Below are 26,091 nucleotides of genomic sequence, written 5' to 3'. Positions count from 1 at the left end.
GGAACTGTATGGCCAGTGACACTGGGGCTTGATGCCCATACTGTCAGGTGTGTGTGTGGGGGGTGGCCGGGTTGCCTGATGCAGCATGGGAGCCCCAGCCTGGGGTGGGGGCTGCCACAGGCATCCCCTTCTTCCTGCCACACACATGAGCTAGAGCCACCACACCCGCCACACTCCAGCCTAGACAGGACGGAGACTGCCTGGAGCCCCTTGTCCTCCTCCTGCTGTCTACAGCATAACCTGGACCAGAGTTGTGCTCCGCTTCATCCTGCTGCTGTGGAGCACAGCACTGGTCCTCCCAGCTGCCCCATCCAGGGGTGCGGGCAGTGTGTGGTGCCCCAGCCACTGCCTGTGCTTCTACATGAGGTGCACTGCATGAAGCTCATGCTGAAGGCCGTCCCCCACCACGTCTCCACAGACCACCATCCTGCGAGTCTATGCAGGGCTGAGTGGGACAGGGGGCAGCTAGTGGGCCCCCTCCAGCCATGCCAGTGCCCTTCATTCCCAGTCCTGCTGAAGGGCAGGGGACAGTGGGTTGAAAGTGCGGGACAATGGCGTTGGCAGGGCACCAACGTATCAGGGCCGCTCAGCACCACAAGCAGCGTGGTGGGACAGCCGCAGCTGAACCCGTTCCTCGTGCGTGAGGGGAGCAGGGGGAGCTCTGATTTTCCATGATTAAAAAACAAACAAAATCAAATGCCAAAATATATAGGTATTTAGCATTTATTTTATTATAAATGATGATTGAGACACCAATAAGTTTCTAAATTGATTTAAAATTGTAAATATATCAATAAAATGTTGTGTTCAACTAATACCTATATAGATAATGGTGTTTCATTTTAATCGTGGAAAAAACACATGGGGGGGGGGCCGAGATTATCAGAGAATTTTGGATTTTTTTATTTATTTTTTTTATCAGAGAAAACCAGGATCCTGGTGATAAGAGGGACAGACCAGAATCTGGGACTAAGTGGTTGGAAAAGCTTAAAGGAGCAGAGTGGGAGTGGTGGGAGGGGCTTCACTTGCAGGGGAAGAACTTGAGAGACTTGGGGAGTTGAGGAGTGGTGAAGGGTGAAGCAAGGAAGTAGGATGGGGGCTAGTGATGACCCAGCTTTGCCCTTCATCTGTGGCTCATCCCTCAGCATCACAGAGGTGACACAGCTGGCCTGGGCCCACCCTCCCCCATGGTGACCTGCTGGCCTAGCCCTGCCCACCTGCACCATGGTGGTGAACTGCACGGTGTAGCGGCGCCGCCCGGCCGTGAAGCGCACGCTGGGCTCGCCCGCCTGCCAGGCTGCATCAATGGTGCTGTTGTTGCTGGCGCTGTAGCTGCACCAGCGTCCTGAGCGGTCGTCAAACCAGCGCCAGTTGTTCCCATTGGCCTGGAGGTACTGGGGGAGTGCGGGGATCAGTGGGGCTGGAAGCAGGGCTAAAAGGGGGCCCTGCCCCCTCTTACTGCCTCCTATCACTTCCTGCCAGGATTTGCATCCCCCAGCCCCACATGGCCCCGATGCCCCTATCTGGCACCTGACAACTATTTTCCTGTGCCCCAAACCCATATTCCCACAGCAACCAATTGGCATCTACCACCCACCCCCAGCCTCTGCCTCCAGACTTGCGTCTCCCCATGCCCCCACCCGGCACCTACCCCCTTCCCACCCCCCCCAGCCTCTGCCCTCACACCCACATGCTCCCAGTGCCCCTACCTGGCAGCTACTTTCCACACCTAGACCCTTGCCCCCACCCCCACAGACACCTTGTTCATCTGGGCCCGGCGCTTGGCTGACACAGCTGTCTTCTCATAGAAGTCAATTAGCAACAGCACTGGCGTTATCCACCTGCACGAGATGAAAACGGGAAGGGAGGGGTGTTATACTCTGCTGCTCCACATCAGGGCTGGCTGCACCTTGCCATATCTTTGGGGTGTTATGCTCAGCTGTTTCCTCACATGCTCCACCCCAGACCTAGCTGCATCCTGCCCTCCCTTGACAGCCAGCATGCCCCCAGAGCCAACCACATCTTGCTCTTTCTTTGGGCCATTACATTCAGCTGCCTACCTCCCCCTGTTCCACCCCAGAGCAGACTGCATCTCAGCTCTCCCCAGGTAGTTATACACAGCTCTCCTCCCTGCCCCCACAAAGCTGCCTGCATCTCACTCAGTTGCCTCCCTTGGACCACCCCAGAGCTGACCACATCTTGGTTCTACTCAGTTGCTAGCCCCTGCTCCACCCCAAAGTTGGCCTGATTCACCCTCCCCAGACAGCATTATGCTCAGCCATGCCCTCTCACCCACTGCCCTACCCGACCACAGAGGCAGCTGTTTCTCGTTCCACTCAGTCATTGTCCCCTGCTCCACCCCAGAGGCAGCTTCCCTCTGCCCTTGGCCTTACTTGGGGGTCTGGACATCCTTGTGCTCCTTGGCAGCCTGCAAGCAGGGCTGCACCACCTCCAATAGCTTGATGAGCACCGTCAGGATCCCGCTGGACTCCACTACACGAGCGCATGGCAGCTTCAGTTCCTGCAGGGGTGAGGCATGGGTAGGGCACGAGTGTCAGGGAGCAGGGCCTTGCGGAGCCTCTGTGGGGCATGGCCAGCTTAAGGGGTGCTAAGGCCCCTTGTGGTGGGGAGGAGAAAAGCAGCCACTGGGTCAGGAGATAGACCCAGGCATGTCTGGGGAGCCTGGGTCTCCCCAAGCTCAGAGAAAATGAAGATGAGTCAGAGACAGGGGCAGAGAGCCAGATGCCTGGGTTCTCCCCCCAGCTCTGTGGGGCACTTAAGGGCATCTGCATGCCTGGGTTCTGTCTCCCTAACTCTGGAGGCATGCAAGAGAGACAGCCCAGACATTTGGGGGAACCTGGACACCTGGGTTCTCTATCCCCACCCCACCCTCTGAAGGGGCTCATGGGTTCTCTCCCAGCTCCATGGGAAAGTGGGAAGGGGGGACCTGGATGCCTGGGCGCACTCCCAGCACTATGGGGGGTGTGGATGCCTGGGTTCTTCCCAAGCCCTAGAGCGAATGGAGGACCCTGGGCACCGGGGTTCTCCCTCTCCTGGAAAGCATGGAGGAGATTAAAATGCCTGGGTTTTCCCTCAGCCCTGGGGAGCACACAAGGGGATCCTGGACACCTGGGTTCTCCCCCCGACTATTAATGCATATAAAAGGGCCCTGGACACCTGGGTTGTCCCTCCACTCTCGTCCACCTCCACACATGGTGGGGCCCTGGTTCTCTCCCTAGCTCTGAAGAGTGTATGGGGGCACCCAGACACCTGGGCTCCTCCCCCAAGACTCTTGATACTCATGGAATGGCCTCAGACATCTGGGTTTTTCCCTGCCATGGGGTCTAGGGGGCTCACCTCAAAGAGCAGGGTGAGCAGGAGGATGCGGGTGGCCAGGTTTGAGGCCTGGGGCAGAGTCGCCATCTGGCTGATCCACTCCGAGACCGTCTTGGTGTCGCTGGTGGTGAGGGGCAGTGCTGCCTTGATCAGCACATCAGCTGCCTCCCATACCTGGGGGGGAATTAGGGGGAGAGGGAGGGAGGGAGGGGGCATCAGGCACTGCAAGGCACCCCCAGCCCCATATCAGGATTGGAGATAGGGGCTCAGAGCCCTGGTTAGCAAGAAAAAGAGAGGTTTATGACTAGGAGGTTGGGCCTACTCAGTCACTTGCCTGGCACATGATGGCATCACAGCAGGTGGAACTATGTGGGTAACTAGGAGGCAGAACCTACCCACCTGGCCTGGCCCAAGATGGGGTAAGCAGGGCTGGACACAGGCATAGGTCAACCAGGTGGCCTCCCAGGACCCGGACAGAAAGGGGACCCAAAAATGAAGACTCTTGCAACAAAAAAAAACATTCTCTGGCAAAGGAGGGCCCAATACTAAAAGTTCACCTGGGGTCTCCAGGAGTCTAGCTATAGCACTGGCTATAGAGTGGAGGCAGGGCCAAAGAGGGTGGGGGTGGGGCTTTGTCTAGGTAGTGGGGCCAACCTATTGGATGACCTGGTGCATGATGGAATCACAGTAAGTGTAGCCATGGGGTAGGAGCAAGACTTTGTCTAGGGGGAAGGACCTATCTGCTTGACCTGGCCCAAAATGAAGTCATAGTACATGGAACTGTCAGAGTGTGGGCAGAGCTACAGGTATGGAGCAGGGCCTGTCTCAAAATGCTATTGTGGTAGGCAGGGCCATGAGGGCTGTGGGCGAGGCTATGCCCAGGGAGTGAGGCCTACCTGCTTGACAACCTGGCGCAGGATGGAGTCGCGGTAAGCAGGGCCGTTGCGGCGCACAGCTGTCATGAGCAGGTCACAGACACGGTAGACTGTGTCGGGCAGCTCATCCAGCAGCTGGGCGCAGCCAGGCAGCATGTGCTCTGTGAAAGCCTGCAGCTCGCCTGGCGCAAGTGGCTCAGCTGCCTCAAACTTCTCCAGACAGCGTGCCTCCTCCTCCTCCGCCCGCTCACGTGCTCGCCGCTCTTCCTCCTCCTTGCGGCATGCTGCCTCCTGGGGAGGGTGACCACAATCACTGCCTGCCCCTGGGACCCCTGCCCTACCCCAGCCCCTTGAGCCTAGTTTGTCACTACCTTCCCCCAGGCCCTGCCCTTACCATCCTGCACCCACCCCTGGGACTCCCCTGAAAACCCAACCCCTCCCCAACCCATACCTGAAACCCCCTACTTTTCTATATCCCCAAACTTCCCCACAAACAACCCCTGGGACCCCTCCCCATTAACCCAACACCCCCCACATCTGGGACCCCTATCCTCCCCCAACCTCCAAAGTACTGAAGCGGCCCAAACCCATCCCTGTCCCAACCCCACCAGTGCCTGCCCCCAAAACCCACCCCTGCCACAACCCCCCCCACACAACACACAGTAGTGCCCAGCCCTTTCCCAAGCCCCAACCCACCTTGGGACCCCCAGCCCTGTCCCAGGCTGCCCCAATCCATCACTACCCGTCCCCAAGACCTGCCCCAATCCCAACCCCCTTCAAGCACCATACTGAGGCCCCCCAGCCCTGTTCCAAGCCCTCAAACCCCAGGCCCAGGGCTCCCTAAGCCCCAGCATCAGGATCCCCAGCCCTACCACCCAGGCCACATCTCAACCCCAGACCTACTGCCCCCTTCCAAATCCCAAGTGCCCTGGCCTAAGCTACGGCTAAACCCACCTCCACCTGGCACTGGCAACTTACAGCCCCCCATACCCCATTACTCTCGACTTACAACCCCCCCAGTGGTGCCCCTCACTCCCAACCTGTGCACCCCCCCCCCCCCCCCCCCCCATCCTCCTGTGGTGCCCCTCACTCCCAACCCACAACCCCTACCTCTGGGGACTCAGCGCGCTGGTCCATAGGGATGTCCTGGCCCAGCGACATGGCAATGGCACGCATCATCTGGTCTTCCTCTGACATGCTCAGGTCCTGTGTGGAGGAGGAGCAGGGGCTGGTGGGTCCCAGGGAGCCTTGGCTTTAGGGTTGGGGGTGCAAGAAGGGTGTGGGAGGAGGAACAAGGAGGCACTTACCCGGACACCAGCACCAGCCAACGGGGGTGGGTGGGTAAGCAGGTACTCGGTGGCCTGCTCCATGGTGCTGGTGCTGAGCAGGGCCTCCATGGCATGCTCCCGTGGGAAGCCCATGTCCATCAACTGGCAGCAGGACCAAGAAGGCGCTGGGGGAGAGGGACCTAGGCATCTGGGCGCCCAGGATCTCCCTCTCTCCCCACCCCAAGCTGGGGATGAGGGAACCTAGGCATCCGGGTCACAGAACAACCCCCCTCCCCTCCACCACTTTTGCAGAACAGTGCAAGGAATGAGAAATGCTGCAGAAGCCAGGATCCAGCCCCGCCCCCTGCACTCTTCCCTTCAGGGATAGAAACCCAGTATCTGGGTGCACATCTCCCATCCCCCGAAGAAGGAACCCACCTGGATTCTGCTACTGACAAGCTGGGAGAGAACCCCCATCCCACAAGACTCCACTACCTACCCCAAGTCAGAAGAACCCAAGTATCTGGGGTGCCCAGCCTCCCAGCTCAAGCCCACTGAATGCACAAGTCCCCTACTCACAAGGAAAGAACTTAGGGATCCAGCCCACTGGAAGACAACCTAGGTAACAGGTAACCTCCCCAAAAACTATAGGAATCTGGCATCCAGATCCCCTTCCCACAATATTTATGTTGGGGCACACCATCACCATGGAGACAAGACCCCATTTTCTGAGACAGCCCCTTTCCCCACTCCCTGCCATGGTGCTGGATGTAAAGATAAGCCAAGCATCATCATTCCCCGCTGGCTGTGCCCCCCCCACCCCCCGAGGACAGAACCTTAGCATCCCGGCACCTGTGCCCTCATCAGAAAAAACCCACCCTCCTCCCCCATGAGAGAAGAGAAACCTGGCTGGGAGTGCCTGGTATCTGGACACCCATTCCTTTCTGGGGATAGAACCCCCCCAGACAAAACCCAGGTGTCCAGGTCCCCCTGCCCCTCTGGTCACCTGCTGCAGCTGCTGGGGGTTGACGTGGGGGTCACGGCGGGCACCGGGCTCATCAGGGCCTGGCTCGTCATCGGTTCGAGCACCCTCGCGTTCCTTGGCCAGGCGCTCGCGAAGCAGGGGCTCCCCGCGCAGCACGTGGCACAGGATGGCCAGCATGGACTCCGCCATGCGCCCACCATACACCCGCAGTGGGCGACGGTGCCACAGCTGCTGGATGCACTGGAACGCTGCCTACAGCATAGGCAGGGCAGAATCAGTGCCAGGCCCTCTCCCACCCCTGACTGCTCCCAAAGCCAGTGTCAGCATAATCCACAGCCCCCCAGCATCAGCCCCATACCTTGCTGCCACTAGCCCACACATTAGCTCCATAATCCCCAATCCGATTCCTGCCCCCAGCATCAGTCCCATAACCCCAATCCCCCTACAGTGTCAGCCCCATAACCCTCAGTCTCCCCAGTCCTACCTTCTGGGTGACAACAAGGAAGCGCAGGGGGCTGAAATGGGGCCCACCAGGGGCACCAGGGGGACGGGCAGGCAGGGCATGGGGTGACTCCAGCACAGTACTGGGGTTCACCATCTTCTCCACCAGCATGAGCCACGCATCCAGGAACTCGCCCGTGCCATCTGGCAGCTCAGGATGCTCCAGCCCCTCAGCCACTGGCACACGGCCCCCCATCGAAAGTGCCCAGTTGAATGTCCTAAGGGCATGGAGAAGGGATGGACGAGTGAGGGGAGCAGAACTCAGGCATTCAGACTCCCAGCCCCCCACTCTCCTTCAGGGGAACCCAGGCATCCAGGCCCTCACTCTCCTTCCAGGAAACCTAGCCATCTGGGCTCCCAGTACCCCACTCTCCTCCCAGGGAATGCAGGCATCCAGGCTTCTGGCTCCTCCCCCCTCTCCCAGAAATCTCTAGCATCTGGGCTCCCAGCTTTTACAGTTGACAGCTCAAAACCCCCAGACCCCACTGCCCTTCCAGAGCTGGAAGAAATCCAGGCATCCAGCCCACACCTCAAGCCTCCCATACCCCAGCAGCCCCCTGGAGCTGAAGGGAACCCAGGCTCCTTATTTTAACCCAATGTATCCCAAAATCCCAGTCCAATCCCAAAACAGAACTGAGGTGCCTGGGCTAACAGGCCCCCCTGCCCCGAGCCCTCCAAATGCACTCCCCCGCCAGGGAACCCAGGAGTCTGAGCTGGGGGCTTACTCAAAGAGGGCATTGTGGCCGCCAGAACAAAGGAATTTCTGCAACATGAGGTGATAGGGAAACTTGCGCTCATCGAACAGCATCGGTGATGTGAAGCCCACCGAGCAGATGAAGAACGTCAGCCTGGGGAATTGGAGGGGAGGGAATGAGTACCCTCTGGCTCTGCACATAGCCCTCAGTGCCCCCCAGCCCATCCTTTCCATAGTACCAGGCACTCCCCCCCCCATCCCCAAACAAAGTTTCCCCCAAGGCCCTCCAACCCCCTCGCACCCAGACAACGCCCCCCACAGGATGCCCAACCCACCTGCAAACCTCTAAAACCCCAGCTCCCAATGCTTCCCCCAACACAACAACCACCCCAGAAGTCTACGCATCCCCAAAGCCTCAGCACCCTAACACCCACCCCCCAAAACCCCTTCTTCATGTCCCTACACCCAGCCAATGTCCTTCAGCCCACTAACACACCTCAGCCCCAACACCTCTCAAGCCCCCTTACACCACCCACCCCCAATGCTGCCCTAATCCTCAACTCCTTATGCTCACACCTAATGCTACCTAGGCTCCTTACAGCCCCCGACCATGCCCCTGCCCAACACCCCCCCCCAACCCCCCGGGTGCAGGCTGACCGGAAGCGGGGTGTGGGGGTGTAGGGCGGCGGCTGCCAGGACAGCCCCTTTGTTAGCAGCTTGGTGAGGGCTGAGGCTGTGGCACGGGCAGCAGGTGTGGGTGCGGGGGCAGCACCAGCCGCGTGGTGGCTGCGTCGCTGGCGCACGGGTGAGCCAACACATAGCTTCACCAGCAGCCCAAACAGTTCGGCCAATGCCCGGCCCAAGCGTGATGAGGCTGTGGGCGGAGGGGAGAAACACCGGGTTAGGACTGCCAAGGGACCCAGGTGTCTGAGACACCCCACCCCCCTCCCTCCATGGGACCAGCCCTGCTTCCCTGAGCTGACAAAATCCAAGAGCCCAGGAGGACCAGGTCCCATCCCCACCAAGTTGTGATAGAACCCCAACATCCAGGGTGCCAAGCTCCACCTCCAAGAGGGAAAAGAGCCCAGGCATCCAGGATCCTCAGTAACCCACCAGACCTGGCACTTTAATCCCCAAGCTTGAACAGAACCCAGGAGTCTGGATGCCCAGTCTCTCCCCACCGCCCAAGCTGGGATAAAATCCAGACATTCGGGTTCCCAAGCCTCCCTGCTCTCACTGTCCAGCCCTCTCCTCTTCCAAAGAACTCAGGCACCTGGGCTTCCAACCCTGCTCCACATACAGAGAAACCAAGTGTCTGGGCACTCACCAGACAGCAGGGGCTTGATCTGTTTGATGCGGGCAGCCATGGCAGGTGTGATCTTGGCCTTAGCCTTGGCGTCAGCAGCAGTGGGCTCGTCTGTCTCCATGGGGGCCAGTGCATCGCCCTCCAGGCTGATGCCCTCCAGCAACCCTTGGGCCGAAGGCTCCGCCACTGCCCCTGCTGTGCCTTCTGTCTCCCCTTCTGGGGGCACCGGGCACAGGGGAGGGCTGAGGGATCTGGGGTCCCAGCCCCCCCCACCTCTCTAGTCCAGTGCACTGGACACCATTGCCTACAAGCTAGTAAAGAACCCAGGCGTCCAAGGTTCCAACCCTTCTGCTTTAACCCCCAGCCTCCCTCACTTCCCAGAGTGGGTAGAGAACCCAGATGTCTGGCCCCCCCCCCACTCCTCCCTATTGCAACCCAATAGCCCCAACCACCTACAAGCTGAGAAAGAACCTAGGTGTACAGGGCTCCTGGTCTTCCTCATTCCCTGTCCCAATTCTTGGAATCTGCTGTCCACAAACTGGGAGAGAATGCAAGTGTCTGGAGCTCCCAGCCTCCCTCACACCCTTGATCCAACCCACTGGACTTCGCTTTCTGCAAGCTGAGAGGGAACCCGGGTGTCCAGGCCCCCAGACTCCTCCACCCCTGACCACAACCCACTGGACCCCACTGCCTACAAGCTGGGTGGAAATCCAGGCATGAGGCTCCTAGTCTGTCCTACCCCACTGCCACAACCTGCTGTACCCCCTCCCCTCCCAGTGCTGGGAGGGAACCCAGGCATCCAAGATCCCACCCTCCTGTCCCTATGCTGGGAGGAGAACCCAGGCGTCTGAGGTACATACCAGGTCTCTTGGTCCCCTGGCTGGCCGTAGGTACCACCTTTTCATCCTTGGGCACCAGCTTCTGCATATCAGCCTGCCCAAACTCGCAACCTGCTGGGAGGCTGGTGGGGGTGGGGGTGGGGCTGTAAGTCAGGATTGAAAACCCCACTTCCCCTGGACCCCCCTGACTGCACCTTCAGCACTGCTGGATAGTGACCCCGCCACCGGATACTGACAGATAGGGTCCCCCCTTACTGGAATTGCCCCTGGTACCGCCAAACAGTGAGTCCCCTCCTTCTTGGGCTCTTCCATCACTTATGAATAGTGACCTCCCCCTGCAATGGACCCCAGGCGCTGCCAGATAAGGTCCTGCTTTATCGGATGCCTACCTCTCCTGCACTGCCAGATAGTGACACCCCCCCCACCGCCCGTGGACACCACAAGACTGTCAGACAATGAATGCCCCCTACCCATGGATCCCCAGGCACTGCCAGGTAGGGTCCCTCCCCTTATTGGAAACCCCACCTCCAGCACGGCCAGGTAGTGACCCCCACCCTTTGACAGACCTCTAAGCACTACCAAATAAAGTCCCCTTCTATTAGACACCTAAAAGGTATATCTAGATAGGGTCCTCCCTCATTAGATCTCACTTCCCAGCATAGCTAAATAGAGCCCCTCCCTCACCATTACTGAAGTCCTCCCAAACACTACCAGATAGGGTCCCAATTAATTACACATGCCCGGGCACTGCCAGATAAGACCCCTGAAGTGCCAAGGCAGCCCCTGCCAGGCACCCACCTGTTGGGCGTGCAGAGAGACAGAAGCACAGTGCTCTCCCACACCAGTGAGCAGTACAGCTGGCTCAGCTTGCCCAGCACACTCAGGCCCAGTGCTGAGCCCCACTGGTTCACAGAGATGGCACGGATCTCGCTCTGCAACAAGCCAGGAGACACATTAGGGGAACAACCTCCCCATTTCCAGCCCAGCTTGGCCATCTCCTACCTCCCAACCCACATCTATTGCCCACCCACAGCCCATGCACCCCTGCCTAGCCCAGATGTTCCCTGTTCTGCTGCCCACAGCCCAGATGTTTCCTGCAAACCACCAGCCCTGAGGTTGTGTGCGCCTGTCCCATGATAACCCCTATGCCCAGTCCCTGCCTAGTTCGGATGCCCCCCAGACCAAGCAACTGCCCACTCCCCCATTCCTTGTCCGAGCTAAGATGCCCCCCTCCAAACCTGGTACTCCCCTCCCCCAAAATCCTTGCCTAGCCCACATACCCCACCTCTCACCCCACATGCCTCCTCCAACTCCATAGCCCAGCTCAGATGCTCCCTCCCATGCCTCACCCCCACCCCTCCACTCTGTTCCCCCTCCAATGCCCCCAGCTCTGGTTCTCCCTCACTTCCAGCCCAGCCCAGATGCTCCCTAGCCCCAGTCCCCACAAAAATCTCTCCCCAGCCCACATGCGCCCTTCTCCAATGCCACAGGCTGAGATGCCCCCTTGCCTCCCCCCCTCCCCTCCACTTCCAGTGCCCCCCTCCCACACTTGGGCCAGCCCAGATGTTCTGCTTGGGTGTACCTGGCCAACACGGCAGGTGTGCACAAACATCATAATATAGGCATGGGCAGCGGTGAGCGCGTGCAGCAGGGGTGTGGCCTGGGCTGACAGGGTGGCATCAGCCACATGCCCAGCACCTGCCAGCTCGCGCAACAGTACTGATCCACCTGGTGCCTCAATGGGCCGGTGCAGCGGCTCCAGCGCTGACAGCACTGTGTCCAGCTGCAGCAGCCCCTCCTGCAGCACCTTGGGTTCATGTGACAGTGTCTGGGGGGCGGGGAGAAAGGGTACCATGAGTCCCTGGGGCCTGTCCCCACCCTCTGTGGTCTGCAGCCAGAAGCCCTGCCCTCCCAGGCTTGGTATGCCCCCACATGCACTCTCTCAAGCTTGACCACTAAACCCTGAAGCCACGTCTGTCCCCCTCCCGGGTTATGCTCCCCAGGGCATGCACCCAGAAGCCCCACCCACCCCAAACCCAAGCTGCTTCTCTATAGATTGGCTATGCCCTAACCCAGCCAGCAACCAGAAGCCCTGCCCCCCCATGCCCCAGCACTCCCTTCCACCCCACATATACCCAGAAGCCCACCCCAGCCCAAACAGCCTGGCCAAACCCCAACCTTGCACCCAGGAGCCCTGCCCCCACAGTCCAGCCCCAAAAGCTTCATTCCCTCCCCCCAAAGGCTGGAATTTGGCAGCAATGGCCATAAAGTGAGAGGCTTTATGAAGAGACACCCTGGCAAAGGATGCTGAATAAAGAACGCAATCTATAAGACTCTACAGCTCCCAGCATGCCCCCAAATGAGGAGCTTAAAAGGACCAGTGCCACTCTGCCTCTGGGACTATCTATCTTTCTCAGAATACCTTCTGTCAAGAGCCTTAAAGGGCAGCACTTTTGTCCCCACAGTAAGCTCTATTTCCCTGTTGGAGTCCTTAAACAACAAGCACCACCAGAATGTTTCACAAAAGCCTCCCTTGCCAAGGACTTAAAGGGAACAATGCCAGGAAGCTCCCATTTTCCAGAAATTCCCCGTGATGGCCTTTAAGGGCCAGAACCACAGTCTCCCCAGGAACACCCTTTCACAGAATCCTCCTCAAGTGCCTTAAAGGACCAGTGCCCTGGTCCTCAAGAAAAGTTACAGGAAATATAGTTCCATCAAGAACCTTTAAAAGTCAGCAACCTTGTTCTCAAAGAGCTCCATTTTCCCGAATTCCCCATCAACAGCCTTAAAAGGGTGGTTGCCACGTGGCTTTATTTCCCACAACTCCCCCTGTAAGGGCCTTAAAGGACCAGCAACCTCTGTCCTCCCAGTGACCCAATTCCCCAGAATCACACCCCCACCCTTAAGCCAAGGGTCTTAGTTAAGCAGCTGTGCATGGGGCTCACCAGGATCGACTTGCAGACGCCAGCGACAGCCTGACAGGCAGCTGAGGTGGGGAAGTCAATAGGCAGGTTGGGCAGGCCCAGGATGGTGACGAGAGGCAGGAGCCCCTTCTGCGTCACAAACTCCTGGCAGTGGTCATCTGTTGTGTTGTTGCTCAGGATGGACTCCACGAACTTCATCTGGGGTTGGGAGGGGTGGGGAATGTATCAGGACAGAACCATACCCTTCCCCAGCCACACCACTGCAGCTCCCACTCACCCCCTCCCTCAGCCTCCAAAGGTTCCCTACACCCTGCTGCCTCACTCATACTCATGGGTCTCCCTCTAGTGTTGCCCCACTCACCACATTGAGGATGTAATCCATCAGGGGGATGGGGATCCGCTCCTCTGCACCCAGTGCTCTGCAGGAAAGGGGGGCAAGATGAACCAGAGCTGCTGTCCTGTTGCCCCTTCCCACGGCAGAGAACACCCTCCTCTAGCTAGGCTTCTCAGTCGTCCTGTACTTCAGCCTTAAGGCCCCTACCTTAGCAACGCCCCCCAGCCCTCTGAACACCCTTGTCCCCCACACTACCTAGAGACCTAGAGTCTTAATGGCCAGGAAGGCACACAATACAGACACCCCACAGTAGCTGGAAGGACACACAACAGACTACCCCACCTCCCCACATGCATGCTCCAGTCACCCCCCACTACTTGCCCACAGCTGAGAGGACCTAGGGGAATACGAGTGCCCCCTCCCCCACCTGCTACAAGTTGGGTTCGGCCTCATTTTCAAAACCCCTCCAATGCTACTCAGGGACCTCGAGCATCCCCTTGGGGCCAGGAGGACACTCTGTACCCCCTTTGCTCTCCAACACATGCACACACAAGGATGGGAGACCCCTGAGGACCAGAATACTCAGGGGCTCAAAACACCCCCCGCTGCCTCCCCACCCAGTGGCTGACACTCACTGCTGGCTGGGCTCAGCCTCACTCTGCTGGGTGGCATTGAAGCTCTGCATGGCCTGCACCTCCTCTTCCTCCTCATCCTCACTGGAGGCCTCCTCAGCAGCATGAGGTGAGCGGGGCGGGGGTGCCGTGGCTGTGCCATCCGCCTTCTGAATCGATGGCTTCTGGCAGATGTACTTGGGGTCCCGGCCCAGGTTACAAATCTCCTCCAGCAGCTGGGGGGGACAGGGATGCAGACAAATGGACGTCAGGGCAGGAGCAGCCAAGTGCCCAGAAGCAGGTGGGGCTGCAGGTTGGGAGCGAAGGGCACAAGCAAGGTGTGCAGGGTGGGTTCTGTGGGCAGCTGCAGGTCAGGAGTGAGGGGCAGCTCCAGGGTAGTGGCGGGGTGGGGGGGGTGTCAATGATGCCCCTCTCACCCCCAGGCATAAGTAAGTTCTCCATACCTTGGCCCTACCCCTACCTTGATGATGGCAGTGGTAGCATCTGTCTTGAGTGTAGGCTGGTGTCTCATGAGCTCGTCTACAGCACTGCCCAGGTTCGAGGCCGTGTCCCCTGCAGGAAACAAGGAGGGGGGTCAGACATGGGGAAGGAGACTTGGTACACTGGATACCACAGTTTGGGAGATTCTCCTAGAGAAGATCTTCACAACCATACAGTTACCATGCTAGAACAGCAACTAGGGTGACCTGGGGGGGGATGCACTGGGTGTTGTATCAGATACCATAGAGTTCTAGGACTTGCTACACAAAATCCTCCACAACCACAGAGTTGCAGTCCCAGCCCAGGTTGGAGGCTAGAAGACATCCCTCACAGCTCCTGACCAGTGGCCACAAGGGGGGCAGTGCACCAAATAAAACTGAATTCTAGAAGCCTTTACTAAACAGCTCCCTCCAAAGGAGACCTACCATGGGGTCACAAGCACCATAAAGTTTTAGAAGTTCTATGGTTGTAGAGCAGGGCGGGTAAATTGTTTGAGCCTGAGGGCCCGCTTAGAAAGTTTTGATGAGCTGTCACAGGCTGGGTCAGCACCCTCCTCGCCACCCACCTGCAACAGCTGACCAAAACCCCCTAAGTGGCGCAGCAGATGGGATGGGATCAGGATCGCTGGGAGGTGGCAGCATAGGGCCAGGGCCTGAGGCAGAGCTGCAATCCACTCCCCTGCAATGGGTACCAGTTCCACTCATTCATCTTACTCCTAGATGCTGCACTCCACTCACCTGCAGCCCCATCCCATGCACCTGGCTACATACTCTGCCTGCGCAGGTCTTAGCCTGGTGTCCATGGAGACCCTGCCCACCAGATGGACCAGGGCATCTAGGCAGCAGGGCAGGGGCCAGGTCCAGCAGTGGCATCAGAGACTGGCAGTGGCAGCTGGAAGGAGCCACCTCTGCCAAGGCTGCTGGGAAGCAAGTCCAGCCTCATGTGCCATGGCCCAAGCTGCTCCTGCTCCTACACCTGGGCTGGGTGAAAAGCAAAAGGAACTGAAGCAGGCCAGATAGAATCCCTCAGTGAATCAGAGCCGGCCTATGAGCCATATTTTCCATGCTCCTGTTGTAGAGAATCTTCTCTAGAAGTTTCTAACTCTACGGTACTGGGGGGTGGGGGAGAAGAGACACTTTAGATACCATAAAGAGCTCCTGCTAGACAAGACCCTCTGCAACCATAAAGCTACCATCCCAGAGTGGAACCAGGCCCAATCCAGGTACTTGAGACCCCTCCAGGTGCACAGCACTTAGAACACTAGATACCATAAGTATCTATGAGCCCCACCCCTGCACCAGACAGGACTCCGAGTTCTCCAGTGGCCAAAAGTGGCTACTACACTTAAAATACCATAGAGTGCTCAGAACTCCTGATAGGATTTGTAGTGGTCGTCCCAGAGCCCAGACCAGCCCAGGTCCTGGTGGCCACAATGGGTAGTGTACTAAATACCATGGAAATACAGAGGCTGGTGCCACACAAAACTCTCTACTATAGGCATACAAGGTAACTATAGGCAACCTGACAAATGGTGTTTGTACCCAAAAGCTTACAAAGAAGAATTTTTCCAACTATTTTAGTTGGTTTAATAAAAGATATCAGATTGACTCTAAAAACCTTATCTGTTCATGTCCTTAGACCAACACAGCTACAACCTATACCCCTGAAACTCTCTATAGCCATAGAATAATCACCCTAGAATAGAACTAAACCCAGGGCCAGCTGAGAGGAGCCCCCTGGTAGCCAGAGGGAGTAGTATACTGAATACCAGAGAGATCTAAGAACTCCTGCTAGATGGTACCCCTCCACAACTATAGTGTTCCTCCCAGGGCTGAGCTAAGCTCATATCAGACAGAGAGGAGCCCCCTGGTGGCCCTAGTCTGTAATGCGTCAACCATAGAGCTAGAAGAGCTTCTGCTAAACAAAAGACACCCCCCCCCCCCGCCCCAACAACCATAGAGCAGCCACAGAGCAAAGCCATAGAGCAGAGCCCCCTGTTAGACCAGAATCAGTAATGCATTAAACACCATAGAAGTCTAGGACAGTGTTTATCAACCAGTGGGCTGTGACCCAAAAGTGGGTCATAAGAATATTTGAAAGGGTCGCTATTAAGTCCTAGAAAAACCCACGAAAGCGTGGGTTAACCTTTGCAGGATAGCAGTGTTCCAGCCTGAAAGCAGCTGCTTGGGACAATTGGAGGCAGTGGGCACACATGCATCTGCATACAGTGAAGCTGGGTTGTGGGAGCAGCCCCAGCTGCTGGACACAGTTAAGTGTATGGGGGGCAGGGGATGGAAGTCCAGGGGACTGTGCAGACGGTGGCCAGGCATGGCACTGCGGCAGAGCAGGGGGAGTGGGAGAAGGAGGTGCCTGGCTCTTCAGCAGGGGAAAGAGGCAGGGGTGGTCCTTCACATTGGGGAGCTGCATGTCTGGGTCAGAGGCACAGGACTGGTACTGATATACTTAAGGGGCCACAGTCGTTCCTCATGGTTTAGCCCAAGTGGGACAGGGGCAGCTGGGGCCCCCCCAGCATGGCCTGGGGGCGGGCAGCAGTGGGTTGGGCACCAGCCATCGATCTTGGCAAATGGATCCCAGTACAAAGAAGGTTGAGAACCACTGATCTAGAAGCTCCTGCTAGATGTGACTCCACCCCCCGCCAAACCATAGAACAACCATCCCAGAGCACAGCTAAGCCCAGCTCAGGCACAGGGTAGCCTCTTGGTAGTCAAAGTAGGTATTGCACCAGATGCCATTAAGATCTAGGAGCTCCTACTAGATGGGACCCTCCCACAGCCAGAGAGAGGCTGTCCCAGAGCAGGGCCTTGGCACAGGGGAACCCTTGGTGGCCACAATGGATAGTGTGTTAGACACCATAGCGATCTAGGAGCTCCTGCTAGACAAGAACCCCCAAATAATCATGGAGTGATCATCTCAAGCGGTGCTAGGCAAAAAGGAACTTCTTGGTGGCCAGAACAGGTAGTGCATCAGATACCACAGAGATTTAGGAGCTCCTTCTAAATGAGACACCCCACCCCCAACTATAGAACAACTGTCCCAGATGCGTGAGGACTCACCAAGGGGATCTGAGCTGCGGCGCCGGCGCATGGCAGGCAGGTAGTCAGGTGAGAGCAGCACCTTGAAGAGGCGCTCAAAGGGCTGGCACTGCACAAAAGACTGGAGCCCGCGGGCATTGAGGCACAGGGCACTGAACACATTGGGCAGTGAGCCCAGCACTTCCCGTGTAGCTGGCACCTGAGGGGAGAGGGAGGGGGGGCACAGCACCAGGTGAGGGGAGGGGAGGGAGAACAGTCCCAGCCCAGTTTCTCTCAGCCCCGGGGGGGGGGGAACACGACGACACGGACGACGACACGACTGGGACCAGGCCCCCTTGGCCATGGGGAAGCAGAATTTAGGGTAGACTGGTTTTGGGAGGGTAGGGCAAAGGAGCAGCATCAGTCTGGTGTAGGGTGAGGTGCAGCAGCTCTAAGGGGACAGTTTGTGGGGGATGCAGGAGCAAAGGTAACTGGCTCTGAGGAGCCAGTAGATCTAGGGGAGTATTTGACTCTAGGGATCAATTGTGGGTGGGCAGCTGGCTCAGTAGAGAAGACAGCTGGGTCTCAGGAAGCTGAACTGGGCCAAGGCAGCCAGCTCTGGGGAGCTAGTGCCAGGAGGGATCTTTGAGAAGGGAGTGCACGGCTAGGTGGGGAGCATGGGGGGGGGGTGCAGCTGGCTCTGAGGGTTGGTGGCAGGGGGTACCCACATCTTTGATGAGCAGAGCGTGCAGCATGACGTCAGTGAGCCCATTGTCCTGCAACGACGACAGCAGCGAGGGTTCTTGGAACACAAACACAGTCACCACCTCCGTTGCTGCAAGGGGGGGGGACACGACACCCATCAGAGCCTGTGCTGACTGCATTGCCAAACAAAAGCCCCAACCCCCCAGGACCAGTTGCCAGGTGAGGCAATTGCCAAAAGCCCCCACCAGGCTCCTGGGGTCCTTGCCCCTCCCCTCACCCACATCTTTTCCAGAGCCCTGATGGTCCCTGTACCCTGCAGCCCCCCAGGTTCCCTGCCTCCCACATCTCTCTAACTTCATATTTTCCAGGTTGGGCTCTCTCACTTCATATTCTCCGGAGCCCAACCTCCCTGTTGCCTCCAGCCCCCCACCCCTTTAAGTACAGTCTTCTCCAGAACACCTGGGGTCTCAACACCACCCTCTCCTGCCTCTCCCAGCTCCCCACCCCTCTAAGTCCAGTCCTCCCCACTACCTCTGCCTGCCCTCCAGCCCCTCTCAGAATCCTCCACTGTCTCTACAACAGCCCCCCACCCCCTCCCTTAAGCCCATCCTCCCCAGGGTTCCTGTCCCCTGCTGGCTCCCTCAAAGGGTTCCAGCATTCCAGCTCCTGCTAGGCCTCACCCAGCAGGAAGAGCGAGGGCCCATAGTACTCTGCATTGCTGATGATGTGCTTGAGCGACGTGGGCAGAGACCCATCCATCACTGTGGGGGAAGGAGGGAGGAGGATGGGAGCAGTCAGGCACAGACCAGATGCCTGGCTCTGCTCTAAAGCAGGTGAGGCTTTGAGGAAGGGGTGGCGGGGTGCTGGGAATGAGGATGCCTGGGTTCCACCCCTGCTTTGGAGAGGAAGTAAGGCCAGAAGTAGAACACCTGGGTTCTCTCCTAGCTCAAGAAGCAGGGTCTGGTGGGTCATAGCAGAGACAGGAACTAGGACCCAGACACTTGGGTCCTCTCTCACCTCAAGAGAGAGCAAGGGACACCTGGGTTCTCTCCACACCACCAAAGTGAGGGGGAAAGCAACTCAGAGAAAGGGGATGGGGATAAGGGAAGAGGTTGGGAACCAGGATACCTGGGTTCCACCCCTGCTTTAGGAAGGTGGATGGGACCCAGGAGGCAGAATGCCTGGGATGTGTCCCATCTGGTGGGTCAGAACAGGGCTGGGAACCCAGACACCTGCATTCCCTGGGAGGGGAGTTGGGGTCTGCTGCCTCAGAACAAGGGATGCTGGAAGAAACCAAGACTCCCAAATCAATGTAAAGCAACAACAGCAGTCAACACTTCCCTTGTGCCCACCCCAGCTCCCCAAATGTGCCTGCTGACCATGACGGATGCCATCGGAGAAGGCAGGGTCCTGGATGGCCTTCTTCAGGAAGTTCAGCATGGACTTGAGCAGCGCAGCCCGCTGAGGGATGCACTGGGCCCCTGAATGTGGGGGGGGGGGGGGGGGAGTGTGGGTCAGCAGCAGACCCAGACCCCCCTCCAGCCCAGGGAGCCCCACCATCCTGCCCCACAGCCCTGATCCCCCACGCCAGAGTCCAAGGAACCCCCTAACCCTGCTCCAAAGCTCCCAGAGGCAAGTCCAGGTCCCCACAGCCCTGTCCAGCCTGAAAGTCACTCCAGCCTCACAATAACCCCAGCTTGCCAAGACACCCTAAGTCCTCCCTTCCAGCCCCACAGCATCCCCATACCAGAGCGAGGGGACAGCGTGGGAGCAATGTTGGGCCCAGGAGCCACAACACTGGGAGCTGTGGGCTCTGGAGCAGCCGCTGGGGTCTCTGCCTGAGGCTCACTGGAGGTGGAGGGGCCCGGACTACTCTCCATTGCCACGTCCGACACTGTGGGGAGGAGAGGAAGTGGGCAGGGGGGAGGCTGAAGGTGAGAGCAGAGGGGCTTTTCTCTCCCTGCCTCACCACCAAGCTGACTACATCAAGGCCATGGACCTCCTGTTACTTCTCTCCATGCCCCCCCCCCCCAAATATGCTGCTATACTCAGCCAATCTTCCCCTGCTCTCACCCCAGAGCTGGCTGCATCAGTGCTCATATGCTCAGCCACCTGCCCCACTCGCAGAGCTTACCATATAGACTCTGCTCCTCTTCCTCCTGCAGAACTGTTTGAATCTATGTCAATACATTCAGCTGCCTGCCTCACCCCATCAATGCCAATCCACTCAGCTACCTGCTCCCCCACCAAAGTGGCTGTATCCATGCCTGTACACAGCCATCTATGCTGCCCTCTTCCCCAGTTCCTCTTCCAAGCTAGCCACATCCAAGCTGATAGCTGGACACCTGTCCCATCTCCCCCAGAATCTGGCTGCATCAATTAAACTATTATACTTGGCTGCTCTCCTCCCTAGAAATAGCTGCATCAATGCCAATACACTCAACTGCCTGCCACGTTCCTCCCCAACCCCAGAGGCAGCTGCATTGATGATGCAGCTACTTGGCTGTTCTCCCCTGAAGTGGCTACAATACCAATACTGTCTGCCCCTCTCCCAAAAGCTAGCTGCATCAATGTAGCTGTTCTGCTCTCTTTCCCACCTCCAGAAGTAGTCCCATTGACACCAATATACTCAGCTGCCCTTCCCCCACCCCTCCCCAGAGCTACCTGAACACTGCTCACCCTCCATGTCGGTCTCCATGTCCTCGCCTTCAGGTAAGACAGCAACAGCCGGGCGCTGGATCTTTGGCTTAATGACAAAGGGGCACTCCCGGCGACACAGATCCACCTCATGCTAGAGGGTAGGGTAGGAAGGGGATGGAGTAAAAAGAGAGGGTGAGAGGGGTTAGGTGAGCAGGACTGAGAGGCGGTGCCAGGTGGAGGGTGGGGCTGGGGGCAGTACCTCCAGGCGGTAGATGAAGATAGACAGACCACTGTGCGACTGGAAGGCTGCCATGTCCAGGTTGGTGATGAGATCCACAACACGCACAGCCCGGGTCACAAAGGTGATCTGGTCTTGTTCATCTCCTAGGAATTTGATCACCTGGGAGGGGCAGCAGTATTACTGGGTTACCAAGGGAACTGGGGGGGGGGGGGGGGGCGGCAGCTGGGACCCTTCCCTGGCCCCCTCCCCAGCTATGAGTCCCAGGGCTCACTCCCCCACCTTCATAGGTCACTTGGAAACCCCTGATGCAGCCATGTCTGGGGAGGGGCAGCTGGGGAATGGCTGAGGGCTGAGATATGCTCAGCTCTGGGGTGCAGTGAGTATACTGGTATCAGAGCTAGGCCAACACACAGTCAGCTCTGGGGCAGGGCAGCTAGGGAACAGATGCATATAACACCAAGGGAAGGCTGAGATGTGCCCAACTCTGTGGGGGGACACGGAGGGAGACTACAACAGTGCTTACAGAAATGAGAGATGCAGCCAGTTCTGGGGCTGAGCAGCTGGGGAACAGCTGAGTATACCACCAAAGGAAGGATGAGATGCAGTCAACTCTGGGGAGGGGCAGCTGGGAAAGGGCAAGTGTAACAGCACCAGAGGAAAGCCAATATGCACCCAGCTTGGGGGGTGGGGAATGCAGGCAGAAGTGGCTGAGCATAATACTATCCAGGGAAGGCAGAGTTGCGCCCAGCTCTGGGGAAGATCAGCTAAGAAATGGATAAGTATAATACAGCCCAGACAGCTCCAAGCCCCTACCTTGAGCAAGGCCTCCATCATGCCGCAGGAGACAAGGGCCTCGCCACCAGCATCATAGCTGGCCAGGTGGTAGAGGAAGGAGAAGAGCGCTGTGGCAAACTGGTGCGGGTATGGCTCCATTGAGGGATCTGCAGGGAGGAAGGGGTTCAACACAATATGGGGGGGTGGGGGGCAGCTATGACTGCACCTCCCCCTCCCAAGAAGCCCACTGCGATCACCTCCAGTTCAGATGGAGAGAACCCAGGCATCCAGGTCCCTTTTCTCCCCCACCTGCTCTAACCACTAAGCCCCACTTCCCTCCCCAAAAGCAGGGAGAGAAGAATCCCAGATGTCCTGGCTCCCAGCACCCCCCCTGCTTTCACTCAATTCCTATTTCTCTAAGACAGGGGAAAATACCCAGGCATCTGGGACCCTAGTTTCTCCCCCCAACCCACTCTTTAACCACTCAGCCCCATTCTCCACCCCAAAGTAAAAGAAGAACCCACGTGTTCTGGATCCCAAGCACCCCACTCTGACCCTGATCCCATTTCTTCCTAAGACTGGGAAGGAACACTGGTGTCTGGCTCCCACCCCCTTAGCAGAGAATCCTGGGATCCAGGCCCCCCACTCCACGCAGAGGGAACCTTGGCATCTGGGTCTATAGTCTGTTCCCCACCCCATACAGAAGGGGACCCAGATGTCCAGGACCCCCCACAGCCCCCTTGCTCCGTCCCCACCACTGAAAAGAAACTTGGGGCTTCCAGGCCTCTAGCCCTCCCCTCAACCCAACTCTGTGTCCCCCGGTGAGAAGGGAACGCTGGCAGTCAGGTCTTTAGCTCCCCTCCTGCTCTGTGACCACCAGGAAAGAGGGAATCCCAGTATCTGGACCCTGCCCCTGTCAAGAGGGAAGCCCAACATCCAGGCCCACCCTCCGCTCAGCACCGAGGAAATCCTGGCATCTGGGCCCTGCCCTCTGCAACAGAGGGAACCCCAGCATCCTGACCTCACCCCCTTTAGTGAGAAGCAAGACCTGGAGTACACACTCCCAGACCTCCCCCCCCCCTCCCCCCCAACAAAGGAACCCAGGATGCCCCCCACATACCAATCATGGCCTGGATGCAGGTGCGTACGAGCACAGGCAGAAAGCCATGGTAGGAGGCAGTGCCTGTGCAGTCAATGATGCTGCTCAGCTTGGGTGTTCGCTCCAGGTGCACGATGGATGTCAGCGTCCGCAACGAGGCTGCCTTAATGTCCTGGGGGCATGGGGGGTGGGGAGCATTGTAGGGAGTCAGAACCTGGCTGAGACTAGCCCCAGGCAAGGACCCAGATATCTGGGTCACCCAGCTCTCTCTGGCAAGCCCACAACCCCAGCATCAGGAAGAGAACCCAGGTATCTCAGTGCCTGTTCCTCTCCTGGCACCAGGCAGAGGAACCAAGACATCCAGGCTGCCCAGCTCCCTCTGCCAGGCCTATAAATCAGGCAAGGGAAACTGAGGCATGGCCAATAGCCCAGAGAATTCAGGTGTTCTGAGGGCCAGGAAAACCCAAATCCCACCATGGCTTGTGCCTTGCCACCCCGCCTCGCCCCAGTCAGACACCCTTGGTCCTCTCTGCCAGGGCCAAGCCCCACTCGCACCATAAGCTGCTTGTCAGTGATCTGCAACACGTCCACCAGCTCCTCAATGAGCCCGTTGTACAGGATGCTGTTGGCTGACTCCTGCAGGGCATTTGAGTATACTGCGGGGAAGGGGGAGTGGAGTCAGGAAGGGCCAAACAACCCCCCCCAGGCCCCCAAACCAGGGCAGCTGAAAAGAGACCCCTGCCCCCCAAAGAATAAGTAAGCCAAACCTTCCTCATCCAGGTACCCAGCCCCCTCCAAAACCAGCACTGCCCCCGCTACCAGTTCTACCAGATCCAGAGGACCCAGCCCCCACCAGAAGCAAAGGACCTCGCCTCCAGCCCTCAAAAGAACCAAAAAAGGTCCAGCCCCCATCCATATACCCAGCTCCCCCAAAACAGTGGACCCAGCCCCCCCCCCAAGTAACCAGCCCCCATCCAGTTACTGTCCCACCCAGTGAACCAGAGTCCAGCCCCAACATGGAGAGGCCAGAACACCCACCCCCCAGGGGTGGGGCCTCACCGAGGATGGAGATGGCATGGAGCCGGGCTTGCACAGCCTGCAGTCGCTTCTTGTGGTTGGAGAAGCCATGGGCCAGGCGGATATGGGTGAACAGCAGCATCTGGGGAGGTTGGGGGCAGAGCCAGAGTTGGATGCGGAACCCAGACGCCTGGACTTCTCAACTCTCCCCAGCAAACCTGCTTCCCGCTAAAAATTGGGTGTGGAACCCAGGTGTATGGGTTCCCAACTCCCCCACTGCTTTGTCCCACCATCCCCCAACCCCCATCCCTGAGAACCAAGGTGTCCCAGCTGCCTCTGACAATCCCATTACCTTAGCACTAGGCATGGAATCCAGGTGGTTGGGCTCCCAGCCCACCCCCCGTACCACCAGACCCTACTCCCCTCTCAAAGCTTGAACAGAACTCAAAGTTCCCAGCCCTTCCTCTTCCTACCCCAGAGCCTCTCAGAGCTGAGAGAATGCCCCACCACCTGGGCTCTCACCTCCTCCAGAACCCAGCATTCAGGCTGCCCCGCCACACCCCACCAGCCCAGCCCAGCCCAGCCCAGCCCAGCCCAGCCCAGCCCAGCCCAGAACCCCAGTGTTTGGGTGCACCTGCTTGTCCTTGGGAATGCTGTACATCTTGGTGAGGGACTCCATGATTTCTGAGGGGCTCTCGGAGATCTAGCGGGGTGGGGGGTGGGGGGGGCAGTGTAGCTCAGGACCGGGGGGGGGCGGGGGTCTGCATGGGGCCAGCCATGACCCCCACTTCCCCCCCCCCATACACCCTTGGTGCCTCCTGCCCCCTCCACTGCCCTCAGTGCCCGCCTGCCCCGCCTACCTTATCAAGCTGTTCAATGTGGATGTAATGTAGCGTGTTACTAGATACCTGCAATGTGAAGAGGGCCAGGCAGGTGGTGAGGGGCTGGGCCAATTGGTACACCCCCCGCCCCCCTTAGCCTCTCCCCAGTGCATACCAGTTCAGAGGCTCTGCCAACCTCTCAATCCTCTCCCTGCCCTGACCTGGTCCATATATGGCCCTTCCAGGTTGGTCTTGGCCACCACAGGAGAGAACAAGGCCATACAGGCCTTCCCTGCCCCACTTAGTTCATATGGGGCTCTCCCCACCCAGTCAGTAAGAACCCAGGCATCCAGAAGGTCTTGCCCTGCAAAGTCATATAGGCATCCCTACACCTGGTCCATATAGCTCTTCCCCCATACCTGGTATAAACAAGGCCCACCCCAGTACCTAGTCCATGTGTTGCACCTCCCCCACCCCCATTTTGGTTTCTCCTTGCCTGGTCCATATTGGTTTCCTCTACTCCCTGAAAGTGCATATGGGTACTGCCCCCTTGCACTAGTCTCTCCCCATGTCCTCTGCTGCCCCCCGCAGGAACCTCACCCTCTTGTCCACCTTGACCTCAGTTCCTGGCTCGGCATAGAACTCAAAGTGCAGTGTTGTGGCACTAGGTGGGTACTTCTGAAAGAAGGAAGGACAGGCTCAGGCTGTAGCCCCGTGCAGCAGATACCTCCTGCCTCCCAACAGCCCACCCCTGCCCTTCTTTCAAGAGACCCACCCCCAGCCCCCAGAAGCGAGTGCCCCCTTCCCCTCAGCCTAGAGAACCCTGCTCCCCACTGAAGGCTGCAGCTCTGCTCAAAAGGCTGAACACCAACCCCCAGGCACATGGTCTCGCCCCCCCTGGACTCACCATCATCTGCAAGTCCCGGCAGCACTCGGCCAGACCAAAGCCGTTTTCCTTGCCCCCCCAGCTCTGTGAAAGACAGAAGCGTGGGGGAGAGAGAACATGGGATCCTCCCCAGCAACCCCCAAGCCCTCCTCCAGCATCCCCCCCACTTGCTCCCAAACCCCCCCCACTGCTTGCCCCCAAGCCTTCACATTGAGGGGTGCTGGAGGGGTTATGAGGCAAACTGCCTCCTACTCCTCCCAGCATCCTAACCCCCCACCCTGCTCCTAACCCCTACCCCCCAGCTGCCCTCCAATCCACCAGCTCCCCACAAACTGGGCCCCCCTGGGAAGCCTCTCACATCACTGGGTAAATGGAAGCTAGGGACAGGTGCTGGGCTTTATCTAGCATCCAGATAAGCAGCCCTTGGGGGAGAAAAAGAGGGAAGTCCTGGGGAGATCTCTGCTGGGGAATGCAGAGTGCAATTGGCTGGGTCTGAACAGGCACTGGGAGGGCAGGGGAGCTCCGTACCTCAGCCAGGTGCTGGAGGCGGGCCAGCAAGGGCGTGCGTTTGTCAGAGCCCAGGCGTGTGATGTAGTTGGAGCGCTTGCTGAACACATATAGCAGGTTCAGCACAGCCAGCACCACTTGCATGTCTGATGAAGCCAGCAGTGTTGTCAGATGCTGTGGAGGGGAGGACAGGCT

The 26,091-nt window shown here is 58.3% G+C and overlaps 1 protein-coding gene across 7 annotated transcripts in view; it reads right to left on the bottom strand.

The window, feature by feature from the left end:
- HUWE1 (HECT, UBA and WWE domain containing E3 ubiquitin protein ligase 1) overlaps positions 1–26,091 on the bottom strand; it is an 82,853-nt gene that overhangs the window by 45,326 nt on the left and 11,436 nt on the right. For all 7 annotated transcript variants that reach the window (XM_059732559.1, XM_059732558.1, XM_059732560.1 and 4 more), the window contains 35 exons: positions 25,918–26,070; positions 25,411–25,473; positions 25,104–25,181; positions 24,543–24,590; positions 24,317–24,385; positions 23,725–23,824; positions 23,221–23,321; positions 22,687–22,837; positions 21,606–21,733; positions 20,811–20,951; positions 20,591–20,702; positions 19,659–19,805; positions 19,291–19,392; positions 18,592–18,672; positions 17,935–18,041; positions 17,249–17,426; positions 14,155–14,246; positions 13,698–13,909; positions 13,090–13,147; positions 12,750–12,926; positions 11,387–11,632; positions 10,603–10,736; positions 9,826–9,926; positions 8,987–9,181; positions 8,317–8,533; positions 7,691–7,813; positions 6,949–7,183; positions 6,486–6,716; positions 5,519–5,641; positions 5,322–5,417; positions 4,233–4,502; positions 3,358–3,510; positions 2,394–2,521; positions 1,760–1,841; positions 1,218–1,394 (listed from right to left, as the gene is read on the bottom strand). In XM_059732559.1, coding sequence (XP_059588542.1) covers positions 1,218–1,394; positions 1,760–1,841; positions 2,394–2,521; positions 3,358–3,510; positions 4,233–4,502; positions 5,322–5,417; positions 5,519–5,641; positions 6,486–6,716; positions 6,949–7,183; positions 7,691–7,813; positions 8,317–8,533; positions 8,987–9,181; positions 9,826–9,926; positions 10,603–10,736; positions 11,387–11,632; positions 12,750–12,926; positions 13,090–13,147; positions 13,698–13,909; positions 14,155–14,246; positions 17,249–17,426; positions 17,935–18,041; positions 18,592–18,672; positions 19,291–19,392; positions 19,659–19,805; positions 20,591–20,702; positions 20,811–20,951; positions 21,606–21,733; positions 22,687–22,837; positions 23,221–23,321; positions 23,725–23,824; positions 24,317–24,385; positions 24,543–24,590; positions 25,104–25,181; positions 25,411–25,473; positions 25,918–26,070 — 4,809 coding nt within the window. The remainder of the gene's footprint in view (positions 1–1,217; positions 1,395–1,759; positions 1,842–2,393; positions 2,522–3,357; positions 3,511–4,232; positions 4,503–5,321; positions 5,418–5,518; positions 5,642–6,485; positions 6,717–6,948; positions 7,184–7,690; positions 7,814–8,316; positions 8,534–8,986; positions 9,182–9,825; positions 9,927–10,602; positions 10,737–11,386; positions 11,633–12,749; positions 12,927–13,089; positions 13,148–13,697; positions 13,910–14,154; positions 14,247–17,248; positions 17,427–17,934; positions 18,042–18,591; positions 18,673–19,290; positions 19,393–19,658; positions 19,806–20,590; positions 20,703–20,810; positions 20,952–21,605; positions 21,734–22,686; positions 22,838–23,220; positions 23,322–23,724; positions 23,825–24,316; positions 24,386–24,542; positions 24,591–25,103; positions 25,182–25,410; positions 25,474–25,917; positions 26,071–26,091) is intronic.

The sequence above is a fragment of the Alligator mississippiensis genome, chromosome 8 (genome assembly GCF_030867095.1).
Source record: "Alligator mississippiensis isolate rAllMis1 chromosome 8, rAllMis1, whole genome shotgun sequence".
NCBI lineage: Eukaryota > Metazoa > Chordata > Crocodylia > Alligatoridae > Alligator > Alligator mississippiensis.
Note: the sequence above shows the minus strand (reverse complement) of the source record. Positions and strands in the feature narration are given on the sequence as shown.